At 52.9% G+C, this 10,073-nt stretch overlaps 1 protein-coding gene across 1 annotated transcript in view; it reads right to left on the bottom strand.

Annotated features, from left to right (window-relative positions):
• Nucleotides 1-355: 355 nt before the first annotated feature.
• The window catches only part of Rnf213 (ring finger protein 213), a 90,100-nt gene continuing 80,382 nt past the window's right edge, over nucleotides 356-10,073 (bottom strand). The window contains exons 57-67 of the mRNA XM_042670012.1: nucleotides 9,316-9,407; nucleotides 8,493-8,744; nucleotides 6,756-6,888; nucleotides 6,395-6,478; nucleotides 5,996-6,164; nucleotides 5,572-5,773; nucleotides 4,329-4,406; nucleotides 3,798-3,989; nucleotides 3,160-3,252; nucleotides 2,905-3,074; nucleotides 356-2,076 (exon numbers count right to left, since the gene is read on the bottom strand). Coding sequence (XP_042525946.1) covers nucleotides 1,923-2,076; nucleotides 2,905-3,074; nucleotides 3,160-3,252; nucleotides 3,798-3,989; nucleotides 4,329-4,406; nucleotides 5,572-5,773; nucleotides 5,996-6,164; nucleotides 6,395-6,478; nucleotides 6,756-6,888; nucleotides 8,493-8,744; nucleotides 9,316-9,407 — 1,619 coding nt within the window. The 3' untranslated portion in view covers nucleotides 356-1,922. The remainder of the gene's footprint in view (nucleotides 2,077-2,904; nucleotides 3,075-3,159; nucleotides 3,253-3,797; nucleotides 3,990-4,328; nucleotides 4,407-5,571; nucleotides 5,774-5,995; nucleotides 6,165-6,394; nucleotides 6,479-6,755; nucleotides 6,889-8,492; nucleotides 8,745-9,315; nucleotides 9,408-10,073) is intronic.

Here is a 10,073-nt window from a genome sequence, read left to right as displayed (position 1 = left end):
ATTCTTGATTACTAAAATGAAATGGGGAAACCCATTCCACAGTGTCATCATTACTCATGGGCTGCTAGAGCTGAGCCGTCTGCAATAAAACACATTTAGGCACAAGACCTGCTCTGGCTCAAGGCTGCAGCCTGTTTGCGGCTGGCTCCACCATGGACAAGCAGTTCTGTGCTCCTTTTGTCCAGGTAAAAAAGTTTATGTTCTCAGCAAAGGCATAAATTTTGTGTTCTGAATTCTGTATTTCATGGATAGAAGGATCCTGTAAGAACATTTCCATAGAAAACAAACCATTCTCAAATGCAGGCCAGCTGGGTTCTTTGTGCTATATAAATGGAAGTACTGCCCACAGAAAATATTCCTTTTCGGCAAAATTCAAGTTTATTAAATATGACAAGGATAATTATGCTAGATATCAAAGTTAAGGCTTTGAAACAAAACACATAAAATGAGACATCTTAAAAAAAATCATAACAGTGGAAAAAATTCTTAGGCCCAAGGAGGAAAAACAAATTCTAAGGAGATTTGACACCCAATTCCCACCTGCTAAGGTGTATTCCAGTGAGAAGCTAAGTTTGAGCTGCTACCTGGCAGGGCAAGCTGCAGCGCTGCCCAAAGGTAGCTGATGTCCATTCAGAAGGCAGAGGTGTGGGAGGGCGTGGTCTGGCATGGTCAAGGAGGATTGTCGTGGATCACTAGATGTGAACATGTCACTTCTCCAGGTCCCCTCACTGCACTCCCACGAGACACACAGTGGGTGTCAGCACAGATCACTCCTGGGTGCTGTGTCCAGGGCCGGGATCCTGGCTACCAGTTAGTATTGTAGCTCAGGAGTAGATGGGCCTAAGAGTGGGTAAGTCCCTAACTCATTTCAAATTCATGTGAGGGCGTATGTGTCACCTCTAGCTACATTGGCTGTCCTGATCTCACTGTGAACAAGGGCTAGGCCGCCAGGCAGGGGAGTTTGTCCAGACACATCAAAGATATCATATTAACTTGACAAGAGACAGTGGTTATGAGAAAAGGTGAGCTGTTTTTCCTCAGAAGTGTGAATGATTTTGTACTGAGTCTCATCTTTGGTTCTGATTCAAATAAAAGACCAGATAGTTATATATTGGGATGTTGAGACATAACCAAGACTGTGTATTTATCGGGCAAATGCTAGACAATCAGAAAACTCCAAAGCATTGCCCAAAATGCACCTTTGATCCAAGTTTGTATCAATAAACTTTCCTTTAGAATCTGAAGACCTGAGAATTGGAAGGAGCTTTGGCTGCCAGTATACCCTGTACATTTTATCCAAGGGAAACTAAGACTCTGAAAATATCCCAGGCTCCTCCTAATATCTGGCTCTGACCCTGAGGAGTTTGGCAGTGGTTTATTGTGGGCTGGCTCAGCTCTTGTTCATGAGGCTTTAAGGCGTGTTATAGACACCTGGCTCTCCTTGGGTTAGTGAGAAGGTGGAAGGCATGGGGCACATTTTCAGTTTCTTGGAAACCAAGAAATATGGACAATACTCAGAAGCTAAAGAACTGAGAAGTAGACTTTGTATGTGTATGTGCGTGTGTGTGTGGCACATATGCTCAAACGGTAGAAGAGAAATGAGTAGCCTGTGCTTTCTTTTTCCTCCAAGTAGTGATGTGAGGAAGACGTTCCTAATGGTCACGAGGTAGGATGCTGGCAGGCTTGAGACCTCTGCACCACGGCTTTTGCCTCCCGGAATGCACAGGATGCAGCTGCTTTCTACTGTTGGTCTTCCTCTCACCTCCTAATGGACAGTACCCACTGAACAGTTTTAGAACATGCATGTTGTCCGCTTGCATGCGCGCGCCGCCTGGACCAGAGCTGCGCCTGCACCGCGCCCGGGCGCTCACAGTCACAGTCCTTGTGGGATCCAGGCTGATGGGAAGGGAGCGGGAGCCATCCTACTGTCTCTGCCGCTCCTGTTTCCGGGTGGCGGCTGCTTTCCACACTGAGATGCAGCTGGACATCGGGATCTCTTCCGGGAACTGGGACTCCACTTCCGGAAGGGGTTCACTCTCTTTAAAAATCATGTAATTTACCAGAGTTTCCTTTATTCTGCCAAGAAAGAACAGGAGGTGGTGTTTATAATGCAGTGGGCCTCTTTCTGTCACTGATGCTAGCTTGGTACTAAGGGTCAGCTAAATGCTGGCCTCCTGACGTGGGCTGGATGCCACGTTCAAGGCCTGTTCTCAGTAGAACAAATTACTATGTATTTTGTAGTTAGAATTGTTGTTGTTGGTTGTGGGACTTCAACTTGGGGAGGAAGGGCGTAGGGGTGGGCTGGGCGCTGTCCCTGAGCTCTTTTTGCTCAAGGCTAGCACCTTAACCACTTGAGCCCCAGCTCCACTTCTGGTTTTCTGGTGGTTAATTAGAAACGAGAGTCTCACAGACTTTCCTGTCTGGATTGGCTTTGAACCATGATCCTCAGATCTCAGTCTCCTGAATAGCTGGGATTATGGGTGTGAGCCACTGGCCCCTGGCAGAATCTCTTTTTTTTTTTTTTGCCAGTCATGGGGCCTGAACTCTGGGCCTGGGCCTGGGTGCTGTCCCTCAGCATTCCAGCTCAAGGCGAGCACTCTACCACTTGAGCCATAGTGCCACTTCTGGTTTTCTGGTGGTTTATTGGAGATCAAAGTTTCATGGACTTTCCTGACCAGGCTGGCTTTGAACCGTGATCCCCAGATCTCAGCTTCCTGAGTAGCTAGGATGACAGGTGTGAGCCACTGGTGGCGGGCTCAGGATCTCTCTTTTTTTAATCCCAAGAGACTAAAACCAAAGTAGGCAGAGCTGGGGTGTGCTGGAGAGGGCCCCACACTGGAGGGAGGGTTGGTGTTGCGCAGCACCCTGGCTCCAGGCCTGAGGCGCGACCGGGTGAGCCCGTACCTCCAGTGGGGTTCGAAGCTGCTGTGGCTCCTGAGTCTCAGCACCATCATCTCGTGCAGCTCCAGGAGGAAGGCATCCAGGCCTGGGCGGTTCAGGAAGGCCTGGAGAAGCCTGGCATCCTCGGGGCTGAGGTCTGCTTTGAACTGCTGACCGAGGTCCCGGAAGGGGTCCTGGTGGGGAGGACAGACAGGAATAACCGCGGGGGGAAGCGGGGTACAGCTCCCTCCATCCAGGGAAGGCAGAAGCCAGACTCACTTTCTTGAGGTGCAGGAGCTGTTCCGACTTATATGCCGAGAGGAACTGCCAGAGGGCGATGGTGTGTTGCAGCTGGCATTTGCTCAAGGAGGCCTGAGGGGAGCAGAGCGGGCTGGAGGTGAGGAGCCCCCGGCTGCCCACCCCTGCGCACCAAGGAGTCTGTGCCCAGCTCTGCTCTGTACAAATCCCATTCGCCACGGTGGCGCACAGCTGTGACATCATAGAGCACACAGAAATCGCGGGTGCTCTGGTGGGGCACTCAGCCGGGCGCCTGTCTGACTTCTATCCCTAGCGTGCAACGTTCATTTTTTTCTTTCCGTGCCAGTCCTGGGGCTTGAACTCAGGGTCTGGCACTCTTCCTCAGCTTGCTTCACTCATGGCTGATGCTCAGCTACGTCAGCCATACCTCCAGATCTTGCTTTTTGCTGCCTAATTGGAGATGAGATTCTTGGGTTTGTCTGCCTGGGCTGGCTCTCAGCCCTCAGAGTAGCTAGGATTACAGGAGTGAGCAACTGTTGTCACCGGGCTCCCAGAACACAGTGTGCATACTCACCTCCCCCTTGTGGGGGCGCCCGCCTCCTTGCTCCCGGGCAGGAAGCAGGAGACTTACTTTCCTAGATGCCTCAGACAGGGCCTACCTTTAGAACTGGGGTCATCTGATCCCTCATTCGCAGGACCTCTTGGACATACACATCCAGCTGCATGTTGGGATCTCCTCCAGCTGTGCTCAGGAAGCCCAGAGTGACTTCGACAACAGACAGCGCTTCACAGACGTTGCTGTAGGACTGCAGCTGCCCAATGGTGCTTGTGGCCGAGCTGGGGAGGGGGTGCTGGGAAAGCAGAGGCAGGACAGGGGTGGCTGTGGGCTTCTTGTTTCTTGCTACTGGGAAGAGCTTAGCTCTGTCCCCGCTGAGGGAGGCCAGCCCTCCAGGGACAGTCAGTGTCTGCTTCTGTGAGAAGTCAAAACCACCCAGGACAACAGTGCGGCCATGGCCACCCATCTCCTATCACCCAGCCCTACACGCTAGCGCCGTCTGCCCGCCTCTGTGGAGGGCACGGGGCCCATCAGAGCCCCTGGGACTCCGGTGTGCACGGCAGACACGGGGGACAGGGTAGGGCTGCCCTGGGGAAGTGGCCGCCCTGCAGGAAGCAAGCATCATCAGGAGCACCTGTTTCATTTTGTTCTTGATGCCCATGAAGAGAAGTTCATAGTTCCAGTCATGTCTGTATACCAGCGTGGGGATTCCCTGCCACGAGAGAGAAGAGAGGGGTTTTGGAAATTAAATCTGTACGGCGGGTTTGCACAGATGACAGATAACGCCCGTGGTGACACTCCGTGGCGGCACGGGCCAGCGCCATGTGGCACAGGAAGCTCTCAGTTGCGTCTGGTCTTTCACTTTCAGAGCCCAGGCTACCCACCGTGGCCCCAGACACTGCCAGCAGAACGCTGTGCGTCAGGAGTGCCCACGCCAGGCATCTCTTTGACAGCTATTATGCATAGATCACAAACAAGGTGGTTACCTCTTGATGACAGGCCTGTCAGCGTGAATAAAAACTGTCTGGGTCCATCAGTTCTCTGTCTAGTTGAGGACAAGGAGGACTAAGTACACCTAAGCACAACATATCTGACTGGAAGGAAGGATGGGGGGGGGGGGCTGCCAGATGAAGGAGCAGGGGTAGAAGTGCCATTAACAATGGCTGGAAAGGGGCTGGGAGGGTGGCTCCGTGGTAGAGTGCTCACCTGGCACGCATGAAGCCCTGGGTTTGAGTTCTCAGTACCACATATACAGAAAAAGCTGGAAGTGGCACTGTGGCTCAAGTGGTAGAGAGCTAGCCTTGAGCAAAAGCAGCTTAGGGACAGTGCCCAGGCCCTGAGTTCAAGCCCCAGGACTGGCAAAAAGAATGGTAGAAAACCCAAACAGAAGATCTAGGGATGTGGTTCAAGTGGTAGAGCATACACCTAGCAAGCATGAGGCCATGAGTTCAAACCTATCCTGCCAGACGTGGAGTCTGTGAAGACTCAAGGTTCCCCAGGGGCTTTGTGGCTCACATCTGTAATCCCCGCTACTCAGGAGGCTGAGACCTGAGGGTCGTGGTTCCAAGCCAGCCTGGGTAGCAAAGTCCATGAGACTCTTATCTCCAACAAACCACCAGAAAACCAGGAGTGGTGCTGTGGCTCAAGTGGTAGAGCTGCTAGCCTTGAGCTGAAGAGCTCAGAGACAGCGCCCAGGCTCCAAGTTGAAGCTCCGTGATCAACAACAACAAAAGACTCCACATGGGGACTGAGTTGGAGATGGTGGAGAGGGACGAGCAGTGGTTGTGGGAGCCCCGCTCCCCCGGGACACACAAAGGACACGCAAGAGGCAGTGTGTACGACATGCACGCGTGTGCACTCAGCAGCACGGCCCCTACCCTGAGCGTCAGCCTGGGCTTGCCCTGGAGGAAGCGGCTGCCGATCTGCCGCTGGATCTTCTCCAGGTCGAAGTCCTGCAGGGTGTCCCCGCCCTGCTGCACCTGGTATTGGCAGTTGGAGAGGATCAGTGGCATCAGGTCCCGCTCCACGTCATAGCTGACCACGTGCAGGTCGGTGACCTCCGAGGCGTCCACTGAGTAGCTGAGGACACAGGAGCAGCTCCTGGGTGGCAGCTCGTGTCCTGAGCTGCAGGGTGTGTGGATCCCGCTCCCATGTCGCCCTCAGGGTCTGGGGGGGGGCCCGGGGGGCTGGGGTGGAGCTGGCTGAGGAAGGTCCGCTGGGGAAGGCGCAGGTGCTGGCTGGCGGCTGCCATGGGCCCACGGGCGGGTGCGGGGTCTCGGGCCCTGCTGGCTGTGCACATACCTGTTGTCTTCCTTGAACTTTCCCATGATTTCATTGTGGAGGCGGATCAAGTAGCGGACTAAGGCAGTGGAACAGAGGCCCAGGCCCTGGGGGCGTGGCAGGATGACCTCGAAATCGCTGTCCAGATCCAGGTCAGAGCAGCAGTAGTCTTGGGGTAGCTTGATTTCCCCTGGAAAGGGCAGGGTGGTGAGCGGCGTGGCAGGGCCCTGCTCCATTCGGGAGGCCCTGCAGCGAGGCCAGGGCGGGAGGCCCGCTCGGCTGGCCTGTGGCGGCTCCCCTGCTCCCAGGAGCACCAGGGGTTTCTGGCGTTAGCTCTTTTATTCCAGGCCTGCCAAGGCACCCCTGGCAGAGCCAAGCTGGGGAGCGGCCTGCAGGACGGGCGCTGCTACGCACGCTTACCGTGGGTCTCCAGGGAGCGCCTCAGCGCGTTCCACGTGGACAGGAAGATGGCGATCCGGTTGTGGAGCAGCTGCCGCAGGCCATCTGTGGAACCAAACGCCCAGCGTTGGAGCCCAGGGAGAGCGAGCCCCAGCCAGCTCCGAGTCACCCTGCACCCATCCCCGGTTCCCCACATCACCTCCAGCCAAGGTGGAGTCAGCGCCAGGGGAAGGCGGGCAGTCTCCGGCTGCGGAAGCCCACCGTGGGTGCGGGGCTCAGGACCCCTCCACCTCATCCTCAGGTCCCAGAGTGCCCATTAGCCTGCACCCCTCCGGGGGACCTTTTGGTTAAGCACCCCTCAGAGCGGGGGGCAGAGTCATACCTGAACTGTGACTGCTAATAAAGCCTCGGATGGAACTGAATTCCACCTCTGGAATATTCTGGAAGCGTTTCACTAGATCCCTCTGCAGCGCCAAAATCTCTGGCAAGAATTTTACCAGCCTCAGTTCTGCTTCCTGGAGGGAGGAAGCCAGAAGGAAGTCGTTGGGTGTATGACGGACCGGCGGGGGCCCATGCGGGGGTTTACCCCAGTCGGAGGGCCGTGTGTCAGCACCACACACCCAGAAGCTTGCAAGTGGGAGGAAAGATCACCCCAGTCTTTCTCCAAGCACCTGCAACGGCTGGGAAGAGGTCATGCCCGGGGTGGAAGATGAACAGCTAAAGCTGATGTGTGGACGTGAGAGAGAGAGAGAGAGAGAGAGAGGCTCCGGATGGAGAGCTGAGCCTCCAGCCTCAGCAGACGCAAAAACCAACTGAGACAGATCAAAGCCCGAAACATAAGACCCCAAATTCTGGAACTACCAGAAGAAAAGTGGGGAACACTTTAAGGCATTAGGGTAGGCAAAGATTTTGTGTCAAGGACTCCCAAATTGCACAGGAAACCAAAGCAAATATTGACAGACGAGATTCCATCAAACTGAAACGTTTCTGAATGGCAAAGGAAACAAGTCATAGAGTGGAGAGGGAACCTGCGGTGGGAGAGAAGATTTGCCCATTATCCATCTGACGGAAGGCAAATATCCAGGAAATATATTACAGATTCAAAAACTTAACAACAGCTGAGATCTGAGGATCGAAGTCCAAAGCCAACCCAGGCAGGAAAGTCTGTGAGACTCTTATTTCCAATGAACCACCAGAAAACCAGAAGTGGTGCTGTGACTCAAGTGGTAGAGCGCTCACCTTGAGCTGAAGAGCTGAGGGACAGTGCCTAGGCCAGACTGGCCAAAAAAAAAACTAAACAAAAACACTTAACAAAAAATTGAATTAATAATCCAATTAGAATCCTGTTCATTTAAAAAAAAAATCACAGGAAGAGTAGAATCCAATCCATCAATGGGCAAAGGACACTTCTCAAAAGCAGACATACAAATGATCAACAAGTATTTGGAGGGAAAAAAACCTCAATATCATTAACCACCAGAGAAATGCAAATCAAAGCTACAATGAGATATTATCTCGTAGCAGTTAGAATGACTATTACAAAACAAAAACAAAAACCACCTCTAAGGCGGGTGCTGGTGGCTTACGCCTGTCATCCTAGCTACTCAGGAGGCTGAGATCTGAGGATTGTGGTTCAAAGCCAGCCTGGGCAGGAAAGTCCATGAGACTCTTATCTCCAATAAACCACTAGAAAACCGGAAGTGGCACTGTGGCTCAAGTGGTAGAGCGCCTGCCCTGAACTGAAGAGCTGAGGGACAGTGCCCAGGCCCAGAGTTCAAGCCCCATGACCGACAAAAAAAAAAACAAAACACCTCTAGGTAACAATGGTGGCCGGCCTGGGCGTCTTCCACAGGCCTGGGGGTCTTAGCATCCCCAGTGTCTATGAGAAATTCCAGCTCGAATCCTGCAGTCTTTTTTTGATTTCCAGGAGCCTTGATTCCTGCATGAGTTGGACAGGTCTGCAGCCTTCCACAGTCTCGCCGACACTTTCCTGCTACCAACCTTCCGCTCAGAAGTACAGAAAGGACAGGCTCACCCTGAACGTGGTTGTGGGGCCTCCAGGTCCCCAGGAGGATTTGCATGGAGGAAGGAAGGGCCACGGACGCACAGCCAGACCTACCTTCTGGAGGAACTGCCAGAGGAGAGGCACGGTCTCTCTGCCATTTTTCTGTTCCACCACGTGCTGTAGATACTCCACGGTGATCCTCTTCCTGCAGCTCCAAATCTTGGAACAGTGAACCACGCTTTTCCGGGGCAAGTGCGGCAGGAAGGTTGCTGGGTCTCCATATATGATCTTAGCCACGGGGTCAGAGCTGATCCGCTCGTCCTGGCTGATGATAGCATTCACGTCCAGCAGGGTTCTGTCGAGATGCTGAAGAAGAAAAGGACATAAAATTCTGGTCAGTCTGGGACACCTGGTGACCTCACCGGAAGCCCGGACCATCTTGACTGGCACTGGGTGTTCGCTTTTGTTACAATTTATGGGAGTTTTGTTGCGGATTGTGTGTTTCCTCAAAAAAGCCAAGACTCAGAAACTTCTATTTTGTTGGCTTTCTTTTATGTTCTGAATTGTTTTCTGAAGTTCAGTTATTCTCAGTGCTGTCCTTCTCTAAGAGAACTTACCAGTCTATGGTATCAGTCGGTGTATTTCTGGTGGGTCTCTACACAACAGTTTATTATTATTTTTTTATCTTTTACTCTCATGCCCTGTTGTAAGAAATAGTAGGGAAAGGTCAGGTGCTGGTGGCTCACACCTGTAATCCTAGTTACTTAGGAAAGTCTGAGATTCTCATCTCCAATTAATCAGGAAAAAAAAAAAAAAAGCTGTGGGTTCAAGTGTAGCGTGCCGGGTGTGAGTGAAAAGCTTAGTGAGTACCAGGCCCCGAGGTCAAACCCAGTGCCGGTGCACACGCGCACGTGTATGCACATGCGCACACACCTACCTTCAGTTCAGGTATAAAAAGAGCTTCAATGTGTTTTTCCCAATTGTTCCTCTGTCCTCTGGTTGACCATTGTGCATCAAAATCTAATGGCCCTGTAAAGAAAATAAAAGTGTATAGGCTGCCCAGGGAACAACAACAAAAAGCATCCCCAAACAAATGGATGGCACGATGGCCCTAGCTATTTGGGAGGCTAAGAAAGGGGGCCCGTGGTTTGAGGCTAGCCTGGGCAGAAGCATCTGTGAGACACTTCTCAACCTATGGCCACACAGGAGGCTGCAGCTGGGAGGACAGTGGTGCCAGGCCCGTGCTGTCAGCAAAGTCTGTGAGCCTCCACCTCCGCGGAAGCTGAGCACGGTAAAGAACATCGATCCTCCAGGAAGAGGCCTCCGGCAAGCAGCCGTGGACCAGGAAGCGTCTGGGCAGAAGTGAGACCCCATCTCGGAAAGGATGGATGAAAAACAGCGTTGAGGGTGTGGAGCATCACTAGGCACCTGCTTAGCAAGCACAGGGCCCTGAGTTCAAACCCTACTACTGCACGGGGCAGAGGGGGAACACCCCAAGGACCAGAAACAAAACCAGCAGCCTACCTGTGCTAAGTTCTGAGTAATACATTTGGTGCTAGTCCTGGGGGTGGCATAACAGCTTCCTAAGGTCACCAAGTATATGACAACAGCCACTGCTGCCACCACTGCCCCACTGGATTTTGTGAGGACCCCTCTGACCCCCAAGACTAAAGCCCTGAAGCCATTCTGAGCAGC

This window comes from Dipodomys spectabilis, unplaced genomic scaffold, assembly GCF_019054845.1.
Source record: "Dipodomys spectabilis isolate Male_0828 unplaced genomic scaffold, ASM1905484v1 ptg000512l, whole genome shotgun sequence".
Classification (NCBI taxonomy): domain Eukaryota; kingdom Metazoa; phylum Chordata; class Mammalia; order Rodentia; family Heteromyidae; genus Dipodomys; species Dipodomys spectabilis.
The sequence above is the reverse complement of the archived record's forward strand: the minus strand, read 5'-3'. Positions and strand labels throughout refer to the sequence as shown.